The sequence below is a fragment of the Octopus bimaculoides genome, chromosome 3 (assembly GCF_046866305.1).
Source record: "Octopus bimaculoides isolate indiv1 chromosome 3, ASM4686630v1, whole genome shotgun sequence".
NCBI classification, from domain to species: domain Eukaryota; kingdom Metazoa; phylum Mollusca; class Cephalopoda; order Octopoda; family Octopodidae; genus Octopus; species Octopus bimaculoides.
Genome location: NC_142930.1, coordinates 47,026,228 through 47,044,964, shown reverse-complemented (window position 1 = coordinate 47,044,964; position 18,737 = coordinate 47,026,228). Strand labels below are relative to the sequence as shown.

The 18,737-nt window shown below is 35.3% G+C and overlaps 1 protein-coding gene across 4 annotated transcripts in view; it reads right to left on the bottom strand.

The window, feature by feature from the left end:
* LOC106870146 (uncharacterized) overlaps positions 1-18,737 on the bottom strand; it is a 268,004-nt gene that overhangs the window by 19,808 nt on the left and 229,459 nt on the right. For all 4 annotated transcript variants that reach the window (XM_089348930.1, XM_089348928.1, XM_014916147.3 and 1 more), the window contains one exon: positions 803-889. In XM_089348930.1, coding sequence (XP_089205056.1) covers positions 803-889 — 87 coding nt within the window. The remainder of the gene's footprint in view (positions 1-802; positions 890-18,737) is intronic.

Genomic DNA, 18,737 nt, shown 5'->3' with positions numbered 1-18,737 from the left:
TCCAGGTTCAGTCCCATTGCGTGGCACCTTGAGAAGGTGTCTTTTACTATAACCCCGGACCGACCACAGTGTTGTAAGTGAATTTGGTAGACGGAAATTAAAAGAAGCCTGTCGTATATGTGTGTGGGGGGGTGCGCGCGTGTGCATTCCTCAACACTACTTGACAACCAGTGTTAGTATCTTTATGTTCCTGTAACGTAGCAGTTCAGCAAAAGAGACCGATAGAATAAGTACCAACCTTAATAAAAATAATTACTCGTGTCGATTTCTTCGACTAAAATGTCTGACAAATCTTCACTGTGCCACTAATAGATTAGATTCGGAGCATCCGCGCCAGTTTCTTTTGCTCGTTCTTAGTGAAGCCTAGTATGTCTATGTTTTTATGTAAATTTGTGGATACATAACCTAATGCACCTATGATGAGAGGTACAAATGAGAATATGTATGATTGTGCAGTGCACCCTGGTGGTTTAGTGTGGTGCAACAGTGCAGTTTGGTGGCGTGTGGTAATGCTGTTGTTTAACTTCATATCAGTCCCGATTAATCAAACCTATGATCAAAGTCAATCCAACCATGATAATATCATCTAATTTTCGGATATAGAACATCTAAAAGCGTATTATCAAACATCACTATCTACGCAGCAGCAAATGTTCACGTGGGGAAATGTATGCATCTCATATTAACAAAGCAGCATTAGTGTAATCCTATGAAATATATCTGAACTAATTTCTGGTGAGTACACATGAAACCTGAAAATAAAGATCAGAGAAAGCAAACAAAAAAGTACTTCGTTTCTTACCATAAACAGATTTCGCCGAGGTCATATTCTCTGAAGTCGAAACCCTAGATAGTCCCGTTCGAATTTTGTGGTCGGCTATTTTTCTAGCTGTCAAAAAGAAGAGGGAAAGAAAAAATAGTTTAAGTTGAATATTTGCAGTAGTTTTGAATGATGATTTTTTTTTTATTATGAGCACAAAACCTGAAATTTTGGTGGGCTCAGGGCTAGTCGATAACATTAATCCCAGTGCTCAACTGGTATTTATTTTATCGACTCTGAAAAGATGAAAATCAAAGTCACCTTCGGCGAAATTTGAACTCACTACGTAAAGTCGAAAGGAGTGTTGCTAAACACTTTGGCCACTGTGTTAATGATTCTGCCAAATCGTTACCTTAAAAGGACAAGTCGATCTCAGCGGGATTTAATCTCAGAGCACAGAAAACCAGCGCAATAAGCGGAAAGCAATTTATCCAATGCTCTAATGACTTTACTCATTTGTCGCTTTACTCGTTTTGAAGAATAATTATTATGATGCCAATAATAATATCGTTCATAGATGTTATTAATTTGGGCGTCGACAAATAGAATAAAGAGAATAATGAAAACATTCTGGACGGAATGAAGGAATAAATGAAAGCATGAAAATTGAAGAAAAAAAAAATTAACGAAGGAAAGTAGGACTGAATAAAAAGGTGAAGTCTAAGACGACATACGGTAATAGAGACAGAGATAGAGTGAAAGAGAAGGAGAGAAAGTGAGAGTGAGCGAGAGAGTGGGAAAATAGGGAGAGAAATAATGGAGAGGCGAGAAAAGAGAAGACAAGAAGATTAACAATAAAAGCGGGAAATATGTGTGTGTATATATATATATATATATATATATATGAGTGTGTGTGTGTATTAGGAAGTTAAATGTTATGACCGGTCCATTGGTTTCGCACTTATAAAGCGCTTGGCAGTATAGGCAACTCGTCAAACTCAAATGGCCGAAAGTGCATAACCTCTCTGCAACTGGAGGAAGAAACACGTCACGATCAGTTAGACGTGTAAACAAAAAATATTTGTTTGTACAGTACTGCTGCAGACAGGACGGGGTAATCCCCCTTACGAATTTAACTGACTGACATATTTTTTCCTCCAGTTGTAGAGGGATTATGCACCTTCGTACATTTGAGTCCGGCGAGTCGCCTATACTGGTAAGTGCTTTATAGGTGGGAACCAATAATCAATCTTTGACCGGCAGCAACATTTAACTTACTTAAACATATATTACAGCTCTAATGCTTTAGAGGTTGCTTCCATTTCGGATATATATGAACTACGGATGATATATATATATATATATATATATATATATATATATATATATATATATATATATTAAATTCAAATTACGACAAACGTAAGTAAACGGTCTTAGAAAGTTAAAGAAGTGATATATATATATATAGGCGCAGGAGTGGCTGTGTGGTAAGTAGCTTGCTTACCAACCACATGGTCCCGGGTTCAGTCCCACTGCGTGGCACCTTGGGCAAGTGTCTTCTACTATAGCCTCGGGCCGACCAAAGCCTTGTGAGTGAATTTGGTAGATGGAAACTGAAAGAAGACCGTCGTATATATATATATATATATATATATATATATATATATATATATATATATATGTGTGTGTGTGTGTGTGTGTGTCTGTGTTTGTCCCCCTAGCATTGCTTGACAACCGTTGCTGGTGTGTTTATGTCCCCGTCACTTAGCGGTTCGTCAAAAGAGACCGATATAATAAGTACTAGGCTCACAAAGAATAGGTCCCGGGGTCGATTTGCTCGACTAAAGGCGATGGTCCAGCATGGCCGCAGTCAGATGACTGAAACAAATAAAAGATTAAAAGAGTATATATATATATATATATATATATATATATATATATATATATATATATATATATATATATATATATGCACACACAAGAGTTACGGAATGGAGTAGGAGAAATGCAGGCTACATATGTTTCATAGCGAGTAGAACCTCAGAAGTGATAAAATCCAAGTGAAGTGCATACCACCGGCTATTCTTCAGGTCAAAGATATCTTCATTAGATTAAAAGTTACATTGTCGCAAGGCGGTACATGTGGACGCAAAGAAGATTGAATCAGAGATATCCTTGTCCTGATGAGTAGCCAGCGGTATACACCTCACTTAGATTTTACCACTTCTGAGGTTCCACTCGCTATAAAACATATGCAGCCCGGGTTTCACCTAAGCGATACCGTAACTCTTGTATTCTTTTTCGCACATTCGGCAACCCTGGTCGCCTACCGTGGAATATAAAAAAGAATTTTTTCTGCTCATCCGTCTTCAATAAAGTAAAATAATCCGCAACCTTCCGTCTCAATAAACCTCTATTATTCTTGAAAGTTGTTTTTTTTAATATTTACTACGGATTGCTCGAAGCTAACTTTTTTCCTACACCTCGATCCCTGGATCTCATGTCTGTCTATCTATCTATCTGTCTATCTATCTATCTGTCTATCTATCTATCTATCTATCTATCTATCTATCTATCTATCTATCCACACACACACACACACACACACACACACACACACACACACACACACACACACATATAACTACCTATGCCCCTCTCTCACTTTCTGATTGTGCATGCGCACGTGTGTGCATTCATAGGCATGGCTGTGCAGTAAAAAACTTTGCTTCCCAAGAATATGGTTCTGAGCTCAGTCCCACTGCATGACACTTGGGGTATGAGCGCCCTTTACTCGGGCCGACCAAAGCCGAGTGGATCGGTAGCCCGTCATATATCTATATGTGTGTGTGTGTGTTTGTTTGTACCCCAAGTTGCCGCTTGACAACTGGTATTAGCTCGTTTACATCTTTATAGCTTAGTTCGGTAGGCGAATGACTTAAACAAGTAAAAGATAAAGGATATATATTCATGTGGTTTCCCATGTGATGGCAGCTGTCAAAAGAGAGATAAACGTTTCTCTATAATACGAGGTGGGATTCGGAATTTGAATTTTAAACGAAGGAAACTACGAGGAAGAACTTTTTGTTTTCTTATTACGAAGTCTTTACAATATTTAGTTGGTGATAAACATGTGTGCATCACTATTTCACTCATTTTAAAAATCGTAACGTATTAATTGTTAATTAATAAGTAACGAATCAAAGATTCTTCTCTCAGAAATGTGGGGAAGGTAGAAGTTTGTGCATTAGAAAATTCAAAACGTTCGCTTTTTTTCGAAATAAAGGAAGAAAAGATGAAATTGTTGTTGTTGTTGTTGGCACTCCGTCGCTTACGACGTCGAGGCTTCCAGTTGATCCGATCAACGGAACAGCCTGCTCGTGAAATTAACGTGCAAGTGGCTGAGCATTCTACAGACACGTGTACCCTTAACGTAATTCTCGGGGATATTCAGCGTGACACAGTGTGACAAGGCTGACCCTTGGAATTACAGGCACAACAGAAACAGGAAGTAAGAGTGAGAGAAAGTTGTGGTGAAAGAGTACAGCAGGGTTCGCCACCATCCCCTGTCGGAGCCTCGTGGATCTTTAGGTGTTTTCGCTCAATAAACACTCACAACGCCCGGTCTGGGAATCGAAACCACAATCCTATGACCGCGAGTCCGCTGCCCTAACCACTGGGCCATTGCGCCTCCACTAAAGGATGAAGTACAAAAAACAAAAGGAGAATACTTTATGATACTACATTGGGAATAGTCAACACCGCAACTCAAACAACTTTCCTTATAGCGATTTACCCCATAACACCTGCGTTTGAAAAACGGAAGATAGAGAAAGTATTTGAGCAAAAGGAATACTTCCTTCCAAAATGTTTGTGTCATTCTGTTATTTAAAGATTATTTTATATATATTTGATAATTTTAGTTTAAGAAGATCTTTTTTCAAATATTTTAACTGTATCAAGAATACTTTCTAGAAACTATTAGTATTTCACATATGATTCACATATGACCTTTCCTTCCAAACTAAATAGTCCACTCCAACTACATGGTACTTTGAGCAAAGATTTTGTGCTATAGCCCTGGGTCAACCAAAGTGTTGCGAGTGGATTTAGAAGTCGAAGGCTGAAAGAAACCCGTTGTGTGCGTGCACACACACACACACACACACAGACACACACATATATATACATATACCAATATACATGCACACACACAAAACACACCATACATATACATACTATACATATATACATACGCACAAACACATACATCTACGTTTCCTTTCTTTTTTCAACCAGAGATTGTGGTTATGTTAAGGCGTGATGTGGTGTGGTGTGTATGTATGTGTATGTGTGTGCATGTGTGTGTATGTAGGTGTGTATATGTGTGTGTGTGTGTGTGTGTGTGTGTGTGTATATGTGTGTTAGCAGATATATACTTACACTTATATACACACACATATTTATAATAACATGCTTACACTCACACACACGCACACACATACACAGGTTAAACAGAGAAAATTCTATAGTATAACAGGTACTCTATTTATAGATCTATGTTAAATGCATGTTTATTAAACGTTTCCATCTAAATTTATTTAAAACTAATTCACAAGCACGCTGTCTCAGTTTCTTAGTTAATATAAATTGTTCAGGAGATTAAAGTAGGGAACGTACAAAAAATATTTGCAGACACATCAGTATATGGTTAGTTGACAGTACATTAATTTGTGATAGAAAAATCATTAGAAAATGCAGTAAACATTAAATTTATTCAATGACTATCTGAAAATACGTGATGTTGTCATGTCTGCAGTAACATATGTATATAGCATACACATGCAACGAAAGCGGCTTATATCGCCATCTTTCATCGTGTGGAAAGTCCATTATGTAGAAAACAAACAGTTTCAACCAATTTATAGTTAGAACTTCTCCAATAAATTGCAGAAGAAGTCTCAGCAAGAATTCACTAATTCCGATCTTGTATTCGAAATTGCAAAAGACAGTAATAGAATGTTATATCCCTTTGATAGACGAAGACTACAATTTCTTGGACCATTAATTTAAAGGGACGTGTGTACTGTAAAGGATCAGTTGATTATATAATTGGTAATATTATAAACCTAAGCACAGATGCACACAAACATATATATGTATGTATACGTATATGTTTGTATGTGTGTGTGTGTGTGTGTGTGTGTGTGTGTGTGTGTGTGTGTATACAGATAGAGAGAGGTAGATAGAAGTATGTATATATATAGGTTATAGGTATATGGATATATTTGTGTGTTTGTATATATATATATATATATATATATATATATATACACATAAATAAATAAATTTATACACATATAAATAGTGTATATATATATATACATACTTCTATCTATCTATCTATCTATCTATCTATATATATATATATATATATATATATATATATATATATATATATATATATATATATATATATATATGTATGTATGTATATATATCTGTGTGTGTATGCATGTATGTAATGTATGATGTATGAATGTCTATACATACACACATAAACACACACATATACAGGGGAACCCAGTGTTTTACATTTAGATAGTGAAGCAGTAAGATGTCTTTCTATGTGTAATAGAGAAAAGTATTCAATACATAAGTAGAAAATGTGCATGTTATTTGGAACCACAGTTTCTGGAATCGAAACTGTTCGAAGTAGGAAAGCGGTGTATAATATATACGCAAAACTATTCGCTAATACATCGAGATATGATTAGTCGTGAGTATACAGTTATGTTATTTGTCGCCGAAAAAGCATCACACATTCATCTGTTCAATTGGTATGCAGAAAACAGTAATATTTTCATCTACTGACGTATAAAAACTTGATTTCAGTGACATTTGTATAAAACACACGACTGCAATGCAGGCGGCATGTTAATAAGGTTTTAATGCAAATGAATAAATGAATGTCGGAATTGTACTTGTTTAGCAAATGACTTGGATATTTTATCTATATGACCATCTTTTAAGGATATAGCAAATCTATTACGTACAAAATAAGGTATTTTAGTAGTTGTCAATTTCTACATAGGATTTCTGTCTCCGAAAGATAGAAATTAAAACTTATAGAAGTTTTAATGTAGGAGGGAATGCTTATTCCATATGAGGCTAATCAATTTCATTATTGTTAGTATCATTAACCTTTAAACTCTAGATATATTTGTGTTGTGGCTTCTCCCTGACTGGCCTTTGTCCATCTCGCTACCCCGTATATATCAGGTAATCAGCCAGAAAGAGAGACACCGTACGTAACAGTGCATGTATTTCTTCCAAAGCTGGGTTACTTTCTCATCGTTCTTATCTCCTTTAAACTCTCTGTGACCGCAGAGAGTCAGAGATCAAGTTCCTACGCCCATAAACTACCGTGCTCGTTGACAGGACAAAGGAAATACCACTGACCTGAACAACTAGAGCACCGTTTCGAACCCAGCTCGCGGAAGAGGGACATAATGTTTTTTTTTTGTTTTTTTTCGGCGGTTGTATCACTATGTATGAAGAAGTAAGATATGGGAGTAGGAAAATGTCTAAAGTTGTTAAGAAAAAGAATAAGAATAAAGAAAAGGAGAGGGGAAAGAGCGGGGGAAAATTTTGGTAGAGTGAAGTTGACTAAGGGAAGGTCTTTGTAAATAAAAGCCTGAGATCGTTTACTATGTCAACTGTAAATAAATAAATATATTGATGCACCGGTGTATATACATTTAAACAGAACCAGAGAAAATAAAAAGAAAGACTTTTAGAGGTAAAATTGCCAAGAGGAGAAGAGGAAGAGAAAATTTAGGAGTGGTAGAAAGATGAATGTGTTAGAAGGGAGGGAAGTGAGATATAAAGTTTCTGATCAATAGGGGAACATAATAGTTGTAGGTATTTGGTAGTTTATCATATAACAGTAAAACTATACATGCGCATATCAGCGTGCATGCGCATATTTTCTCTGTGCGCCTGTAGTACTCTTCAGGTGTGCATGTGCGCGTGTGCACCTGCATATGCTCATGTACATTCCTTCAATTTGGATACATATATATATATATATATATATATATATATATATATATATATATAATAAGATTTAAGGTGAAAAAGCACAGAAATCTTGTTTGTGTAGATAACGATTATTTAATCCATTACAATATGTACGGAGCCGACCGGTTTCACTTCACTAATCATGACTCAATGTTATGAAATCATAATAAGTTTTTGATTTAATCTTGCGTAGAAGCAGGAATGATTCAGTTTTGCGGTTATACAGGAGAGTATAGCTCAGTGAGTATAATATTTTTTTTTAGCTAAAAGGATAATCAGTGGATAAATATTTCTTAGCTAAGGGGAGGTAAATCTTTTTTCCTTTTTTCTGATTGGCTTTTTATTTGTGAATTCAATTATATATTCATGTTAACCTCTCGTATACACTCACAGCACGGCGTAGTGGTTAGGGTATTGCAATCATGATCATAAGATTGTGGTTTCGATTACTGGACCCGGTGATGCGTTGTGTTCTTGAGCAAGACACTTAATTTCAAGTTGGTCTAGTTCACCCGGCTGGCATAATGAATAATCCTGTGACGGACCGGTGGGGTAGGGGGAGATATATACGCCACAGAATCCAGGAAACCGGCCTTATTAGCCTATGGTTCTTGAAGGACCTTAGATCTTATACACACACACACACACGCACACACATACATATATATATATATATATATATATATATATATATATATATATATATATATATATATATATATATATATATGCATGTGTGTGTGTGTGCATATATAAAGAGCTAAGCGTAACATAATACCATAAAGGAAAAATTCTACCGTCACTAATTATGACTGAGGGTGCCGAAGCATCTATAATGCGAAAAAATAAGAGTTGAGAGAGAAAACAGAGAGAGAATTGTGAAAATGATATATCGGTTGTGAAAATAAATATATTCAATGAAATTATCCGAATGTTGCTATTTTGGAAGAATATATTACTTGACGCAATGCAGTTGTTAGAATGTCTATATGTGTTGTCTACACAAGGTGGAGACTGCAGATTTATTAGCAAATGTATGACACAGACTGGTGACAGTTTAGGACACTATGTAACGGGGATGGAACAAAGTTGTTAGAACTATGTATAACAGAGTGTTGATGGTTAATGCAGAATGTAACAGACACTAACAAGAGTTAATAAGGTGTGCAATAGAAACTTTTGGAAGTTGTGGGTTCAGTACAGCGAGAAACTGAAACTATCGAAGATTTAGTATTTTTCGGGTAATCTGAAACTTTAGAAATCAATTTAGATAACATGGTTAATGATCACTTTGAATTTCTGCTGGTTAGTGTCTGTAGAGAAAAAATGTGGATAAATAATGCAAAGATGATGGAGGATACGATACATGAAATGTTTTTTTTTATGTCCGGGTAGCAACGCAGCTTTACTAAGCCAGAGAAGTAACGCCGTCGTTGCAATTGTGGAAGAGATACAGAAAGAATAAAACAGTGTACCTGTGAAGTAGTGTTTGTAGTATATGTTAAAGGAAGTCTAGTCCAGGAAGCTTATAGTCTGTGTATCGAAGTTTTGGCAACGTTTATATTTGGCACTTACAGTGAATGTTAATATGTTTAATAACTTTATATAGCTTGGTAAACATCACAAAGTTAAAAACTTATCATGATTTAGTAAATTTTCAGCTGAACTCATATTACCACTTTATGAAGTACTTGAATGCCTTATACCATATTGTTCAAACACATGGTACAGTTCATTTCTAGCAGGTTGAGTGACTTGTTAACTCGTAAGTAGTTATCGCAAAGTATTGTTCACTGTACTGAATCTATGACCTTGTTACTTAACAGTCAACAGCTCAGTTCACTTCGCTGTATATAGCTACCACAGGAAGATATAGAGTCTCCATTGTAGCCATGGCCAAAACACTTAACTGCCAACAGCCTATTCTACGAAGTTGTAAGTTGGTAGTACAGTATGGCATAGTCCACAGTTTGAGTGTGTAATGTGGAAATAGGCATAGCTAAGTGGTTAAGAAGTTCACTTAGCAACTCTGAAATTCTTCGATCCTTCTACGTGGCATATTGAACAACTGTCTCTTTCATAGCCTCTGTGTGGAAGTGGGTAGAGGGAAACTGTGTAGAAGCTCTTCAGATGGACTGTACTGGTATCTCAAAGCAACAGTCTCGTCGCACAATGACACAGGTCCAGTCTCATAACAGAGAAAATTAAGCTAATGGTACGTATGTCTGTAGAAGTTGTAAGTTGGTACTACAACATGGCATAGTCCACTCTACTGCGTCCACGAGTAAAACACAAATCACAACATTCTCTTCCGTTTAACTGTAGATAAGTTGATACTATAGCGTGGTTAAACTTTGGAGTATAGTGATTGCTTTGTAAAATTGATGAGTTAAGTTGCAGTTTTGAGTTCAGATCTTCACATAGACACATGCAATGAGAAAAGCATTATAAAATGGTCTTCCTTGAATAAATAAATCACTTCCGCCACGCCACCAAGTAACCGGTACTTGTTGAAAATGTAAGCACACTCTCTCCTCAATCAAACAAATGCAGATTGGGAAATATTTTGGGAGTCAACTGATTTCTTTTTTTGATATATTCAATGAAGTCGTTCAATAATATAAGTATGAGGTGAGCTAATAGAAGGTGAGCTAGTAGAGAACAGGATAATACGGCTTACAGAATTCAGTCACATTCTTTTATCTTTTACCCCACGTAATTACAGTGCAATATGTGTAATATAAATACCAGCTATATACTGGAATTCATTCGATCCACTATTACCCAACAACAACAAAAATCTGCAATCTCGTGTGGTACAACATAGAGCAAATGGAAAACTCTTGGTGAAACGCTTCAAAGACGCAAATCAACAGTAGGACGAAGTTAACTTACTCTACTTAATCCATATAATGCGCCTGAAAAAAGTATGACCGTCACATTTCTATATTTCTCTTCCTTTATAAAAACAGAATCGAAGGTATTCGTACCTAGACTAATATAAACCAATATTTATTAATCCGAAAATTTTGAATATGATGTTTCTTCATGTTTATTAAGTAATTTTCATTTTATTCAATAATCAAATAGAATATACAGCAAATTTATCGTCTGCTTCAATGATAATAATGCCAACGATACGATGGTATGTTTAGCAGTTTCTGATTACGTCCTTGGCAGTGTAATGAGCTAACGGCATTTATTAGAATTGCAGAGACCAATAAAATATTGGAAATAACTAATTTTTAAGTGATAGAAACATCTGAGGAATAAATGAATAGGAAAGATATTGATCGAAAATCCATGATGTAATTCATACCGAGAAGACTTGTTACTGAGGTGGAATAAATTATTGAAGTCGAGTTATAAAATTCCAATTATTATCTAAAATATAACGCGTGTGGCTGTCTGTGCGTGTATGTATTTGTGAGTGTGTATGAGTGTATGCGTGCGGAATGGTATGTGTGTGCTTAAATATATTTATATAAAGGATGGATTCTCTTGCTGATTACGACATATGAGCGACCAGTCATTCTATCAATTCAATGACCTGATTATTGAAATTGCATGCGAAGTGGCCGAATATTCCACAGACACATGTACCATTAACGTAATTCTCTGTATGACCGAACTGAAGCTCTTTTGTCACAATGTGATGAGATCGGAGATTTGAAATATCCACACATTCTACCTGATGGGCTTCTACACAGTTTCTGTCTGCCTAATTCCACCCAGACACTATGATAAAGACAGTTGTTCAATATGCCACGTAGTAGGATCGGAGAATTTCAGGGTTGCTAAGCTAACTTCTTAAAAATTAGATATGCCTAGATTTCACATCACACACACACACACATATGTAAAAGAACAGTTCTCTCCTACGTCACGTCATTGCGTGTGTGTATACATATACATGTGTGTGTATGTGTATGTATATATATATATATATATATATATATATATATATATATATATATATATATATATATATATATATATATATATATATATATATATATATATATATATATACATATACATATACATATACATACATATATATATATATATGTATATATATATATATATATATGTATACACACACACACATATATATATATATATATATATATATATATATATATATATATATATATATATATATATATACACATATACATATATATATATAGATATATATATATATATATATATATATATATATATATATATATATATATATATATATATATATATATATATATATATATATATATATATGTGTGTGTGTGTGTGTGTGTATGTATGTATATGTATGCATCTTTTATCTTTTATCATTTACTGGTTTCATCTCAGGGCTGAGGTCATGCTAGTATACCACCTGTAGTTACTCGGTGTTGTTTCCGGTATTGGTTTTGGTGAAGTAGCGAGTTGGACGGAGCTGCTCTTTTTTGCGTCTCCTGCCGCGATGTGGTTCATCTGGTATCTCAGATAGAAACCGTCCAGACGTTCCTCGAAATCTTCCATATCAACACCATGTAGATCTCTAAGGTTGCCTGGAAGGATGTTGAACAATTGCGGGCCCTTGAAACCCAGACTATTGCAGTACTGTGTCCTTATTTTAAATGAGGAAGACGTGATCTTTTGTATGATGCAGTGCCGTCCAGTTCGAGGATTGGTATGGCTGTCAATTCCAAAATTGGGAGCTAAATCCCCTAAATTCTTCCTAATATATATCACCGCATATCTCTCTCGTCTTCTCTCCAAGGAATAGAGACTCAGCTCCTTTAGCCTCTTCCAGTAGCCCATCCTTTGCATCGAGTCAATCTTCTTTGTGTATTGGCGCTGGATTGCTTCGAGTTCCACAGTTTGTTTCACACTCTCTGGGGACCATAATTGGGAACAGTAGTCCAAGCGGTTGAGAACGAAATCTTCCATAGGAGTAGCAGGGCCTCCCTTTTCCTGATTCTGAATCTCCTCAGAATCCCACTCGCTAGCACAGTGTTGCCATCATGTTAATATGCCCATGGAATATTGCATCATTGCTTATGTGAACCGCCAAGTCACGCACCAACTCTGACTCTGGGATCGTATTACCTTCTGGTCCAGTGTATACCGATTTTAGCCTAGTGTTGGACCGATAGTGGAATGCCTGAAATTTCATGGCATTGAACTGCATGCTATTTATGTTAGCCCGTTTGTAGATTTTGTTCAGGTCTTTCTACAGTTTTATGATGTCCTCTGGGTTCCTAACTGCCTGCGATACCTTTGTGTCGTCAGAATAACTGGTCAAATTGGCTGACTGTACCGCGGAAGGCATGTCTGAGATGACCACCACAAATAGTAGTGGCCCCAGTACAGTTCCCTGCAGGCTCTGCTGAGAATTAGTGTCTCTTCAAAGTGAGCACCATTGGCTACAACTGTCTGACTCCTGCCCTTCAGAAAATCATGCAGCCACTCTCCCAGTTTCCCGGTAATACCAAGGTTTCGCAGCATGTGACATATCATGCCATGATCAACTTTGTCGAAGGCCTTGGCAAAGCTGAGGTATATCACGTCTACAGCTGACTAGTTTAACTGTTGCTTCAGTACCCAGTCAAAGTGCTGCAGCAACTGTGTGAGGCAGCTCCCCCCTGGATGGAAGCCATGTTACGTATTTGTGAGAAGGTTGTTTTCTTCTAGGAACGTGATCAGCCTTTTTCTGACAATAAAGATCTCGAATCGTTTTTGCTAACATGTGAGGTCAGAGAGAAGGACCTCTAGTCTTTAGCATCTGCCCTGCTCCCTCCCTTATGCACAGGGCATATTATACTCCCTTTTAGCATGTTGGGAAGTTTACCACATGCAGGGAAACTCTGAAAGAGTATCTACAGTGGCTTTGCAAGAGCCTTTTTACATGTCTTTAAGAGAATAGCTGGGAGTCTATCTGGGCCTATTGCTGAGTTTGATCTCATTTCACCAATGGCCTATATTACATCCTCTTCAGTTATGTTGATGTAATCGATGGTTGCCTCTTTTCCGAATAGAATCGTTACATTGTAAAACTCCTTCGGCTTGTTTATTTGCATATTTTCTACTGGAGAAGTGAAAACACTTCGGAATTGTTTATTTAATGCTTCACTTATCTTCCCCGGGTCTTCAGTTAGTGAGCCGTTCTTACCAAATAGTGGCCCTATCTTATAGCGTACTGAGGCAGACCCCTTTGCCAACGTGTAGAAGGCTCTAAGATTTCTTTTTATATTTTCGATTGTCCAGGTTTCTCTTTCTTCTCTTTCTTTTTATTTTCTATCTCGTTTATTTTCTATCTCGAAGAGTTCCTCTATCAGGTGGGATTTCAAACTGTCATTAAGGTGTTTGCTTAAACGATTCGAGATCTTTATTCTCCGCCGCATGAGTATTCTCCTGTCTCTGGGAATGATGTTTTTGTGTGTATTGGCTCTCTTCTCTTGGACATATTTAGTTCATATGGCTCACATTATTGACATGAATTTATTGAGTTTCATATCTATGTCTTGCATAGAGAGGCTTTTAGGCCAGTCCTGCTGGAGTATCTGTTTTCCAAGTGACTTCCGGTCAGCTTTATAGAAATTTAGGCTGGATAAGGTTTGAGCGCTATCTGTGCAGAGTTTATCTTCATTTAATTCCGGTCCATACATTGTCAGGTCTATCATGTTATGATCTGCTCCATGAATAGCATTTTCGTAAGATCAAGTAGAGATTCTGCTTGACTTCGCTCTTTGTGCGTCATTCCTGATGTTGGGGAAGTTGAAGTCACACATCAGGAATCTAGTAGTACGTTGATCCAATTGTGTTATTACTTCCTTTATTGCACTGAGGCTTTCCTCAAATTTTCCATCATGATTTGAGGCATCAGGTGGGCGATATAGTGTGCATATCACAACGTAAAATTGTTTTAGATGTACTATGAGTGTGTCACACACCGAGTTCGATAACAGGGTTAATAGTGTGACGTCTTCGCGGATGTACATTGTAACTCCACCGTGACTTCTTTTTCTTTTGTGTGTACGGAAGATAGCATACATTGGTATGTGTATCCCCGCGTCATTTATATCTGCAGATAGATGTGTTTCTGTAAGTGCAATGCATATAGCTTGATTACATGCAGAAAGATTCTTCAGGGGCTCGATTTTGCATTTGTTGTTGTTCTGTAGTAGGCCTCTTATATTAATTAACAGAAATGGCGTTAGTCTGATGGGTGGTTTAGTGGCAGTGGTGTCCAACCGGGATCCATCAATTGTGGTGGTCTTGTGTGCGAGGGTGCATAGCTCAGCTTTGTCTGTAGCCATGACAACCGTTGCACTATTTTCTGTGCCGCACTTAAAAAATGTTGTTGCTCAACCGCTGCATCTTGTACTACATCTGCATATGACTTCTTTTCTGCAGGTTTGTGTCGGGATATAGATTTTTCCATGTGTGATTGTTTCATTCGTTGGATGAGTAGTGGATTTCGCTCCAGCGCCGGGTACACAAAGCGCAGTTTGTCCCACCCTCGCCATGCCACCATTAGTAGTATGTATCTATATATGTGCATATATATATATATATATATATATATATATATATATATATATATATATATATATATATATATAAGAAATTCAAAAAGGAAAATACGCACACTTCACATAGTTTTAATATAATTTTTAATATATCGACCGGTTTCGCTTTCGCTATTCATGATATTAAGGTTTACTTACTTGAATATGTATTTTCTTAAGAATAAATTTGTGTCCATGTTGTGCGTGATGATATATAATCACACACAACATCATCACACAAAAATTTCTTCTTAAGAAAATATATATTCAAATAAGTAAACCTTAATATCATGAATAGCGACAGCGAAACCGGTCGATATATTAAAAATTATATTAAAACTATGAAAAGTGTTTGTATTTTCCGTTTTTTAATTTCTTATATATATTACAACTCACCACGTGGGGATAATCGAAATTCCTCCCTCTCTCTCTCTCTCTCTCTCTCTCTCTCTCTCTCTCTCTCTCTCTCTCTCTCTCTCTCCCTCTCTCTCTCTCCCAATATATATATATATATATATATATATATATATATATATATATATATATATATATATATATAAAAGGTAATGCTAATGCTAATTCGTCACAATCCTTATCATTACTATTGATATATATATATATACATATGTATATATGCATATACGTAGACGCGCACGCAATACCGTATTATAGATCCATTTTTGCCGAATATAACAATCAGTTTCGTACACGAGTGCTTTGAGAGAATAGCAGTTTCAGTATTCGTCAGACGAGCTGGATGAAGATTATGAATTACACTTACAAAATAACTCAGAGGTCGAGATTCACGAGTTAGAAAAGTATTTGCAGCATATCGTGTGCATACATTTTAGTAATGGTGAGGTAGCACCCATCAACAGATGTGTAGTATTCACTATTAAATGATGTTTTACTATTAGCACCGAGCATTCCATTATAAGCACCAAGCATTCCACCTTTAGAGCAGGCCACACAATTTTGTAACAGTGTTATTTCTACGTACAGGATGATATGGTGCCTTGACCCACAAATATTATCCTGTTGTTCGTGAACTACTAGGGTTGACTTTTATACGGAGTCTATGGAAAAATTCCCAAATTTTTGGCCAAAAATAGGCGGTCGACTTTTACATGAGATCGACTATTACTCGAGTATATACGGTATATATATATATATATATATATATATATATATATATATATATATATATATATATATATATATATATATAATATAATATAATATAGATTTAATCAAAAGATTAAATGTGGTACTTAAAATGTTTGAGGCACCAGAATTTGGTAGGATAAAAACCAAAATCAAAATCAAGAGATTTGGTGAATAAAATTTGAAGTTAAGCAACATAAATTCAATAGGTTATAGCAGTACGTACATTTCGTACAAGCTCCATTTATTCATGTAGTGAGAAAACCACAGAAAATACAATGAAAATGTACTCCTCAGCTGCATAATGGAATTTCATTTTAGAAGGTCATTTTGAAGATGTTTGCAAAAAACAAGAGTAAGAGAAGAAAACACATCTCGACTATGCTGTTGTTTCACAGACAAGTGAATCAAACAAGAATTTAAAATCTAATTGGAGGGATAGTAGTAATTTCAAATTTAGAGGAAGGCAGGTTAAGTAGTGGTGGACAGCAGCACTACTTAACCTGCCTTCCTCTAAATTTGAAATTACTACTATCCCTCCAATTAGATTTTAAATTCTTGTTTGATTCACTTGTCTGTGAAACAACAGCATAGTCGAGATGTGTTTTCTTCTCTTACTCTTGTTTTTTGCAAACATCTTCAAAATGACCTTCTAAAATGAAATTCCATTATGCAGCTGAGGAGTACATTTTCATTGTATTTTCTGTGGTGTTCTCACTACATGAATAAATGGAGCTTGTACGAAACGTACGTACTGCTATAACCTATTGAATCTTTGTTGCTTAACTTCAAATATATATATATATATGTATATATATATATATATATATATATATATATATATATATATATATATATATATATATATATATATATATATATATATATATATATATATATATATGAAAGAAGGTTTGAAAATGCACTTATTTTTAAAATATTTATTTACTTAACCGGTTTCACTTTTTTAGAAAAAGATTATCAAAAGTCTTTGAGAATAATAAAAAATGTTAAAAACAGTTTGAGTATTAAAATGCATATATACATTCTTTGATGATAAAATATATTTAAAGTATAAAGCTTTGTATGAACTTTGTAGTGTTACATACTGATTATCACACATTCTCTGATAATAAGATGAAAATGTTAAAAACAGTGTATGAAAATACATATATGGAAAAATACATATACATATTCTTTTTTCTCTTAGAAAAAAGCCAGGTCAGTTCCTCCTCAACTTTATTCGATTATCAAAGAATATGTATATATATTTTTCCATATATGTATTTTCATACACTGTTTTTAACATTTTCATCTTATTATCAGAGAATGTGTGATAATCAGTATGTAACACTACAAAGTTCATACAAAGCTTTATACTTTAAATATATTTTATCATCAAAGAATGTATATATGCATTTTAATACTCAAACTGTTTTTTAACATTTTTTATTATTCTCAAAGACTTTTGATAATCTTTTTCTAAAAACGTGAAACCGGTTAAGTAAATAAATATTTTTAAAATAAGTGCATTTTCAAACCTTCTTTCATATATATTTCCACTCGTACAGTATTCCACAACTTTACTTTATTATATATATATATATATATATATATATATATATATATATATATATATATACATAAATGTGTAATGGTGTCTATCTGTCTGTGTGTTTGGGGTTACTCAAACTCCTCTCACACCATCCAACCGATTTTAGTGATTTTTGGCACATATGTAGATCACATGCCCCGAAGTTCAAATAAGGCCGGAATTTTTTTCGAAAAACTCGATAATGCTCAGTTGGCATCGATTTTTGTGAGCTCAATCGATGCTATTTTTCCTGCACCTTTTGCATTTTTTTGTCCTATTTTGTGTGTGTGTGTTTGTGCCTGTGCGTGTGTGTTTGTGTGTATGTTTGTGTGTGTTCGTGTGTGTTCGTGTGTGTGTGTGTGTGTGTGTGTGTGTGTGTGTGTGTGTGTGTGTGTGTGTGTGTGTGTGTGTGTGAAATTTAAAATTAGCTCGAAGCATAAGGCGACAAAAAACATCAACCTGTTTAGAAATAAGAGCTAAAGTCCTAATTCAACCACCGGAAGGTACCAAAATAATAGAAAATAACAGTATGCGAGGGAACGGATAAAGAATTAAGACATTAGAAAGCATACAT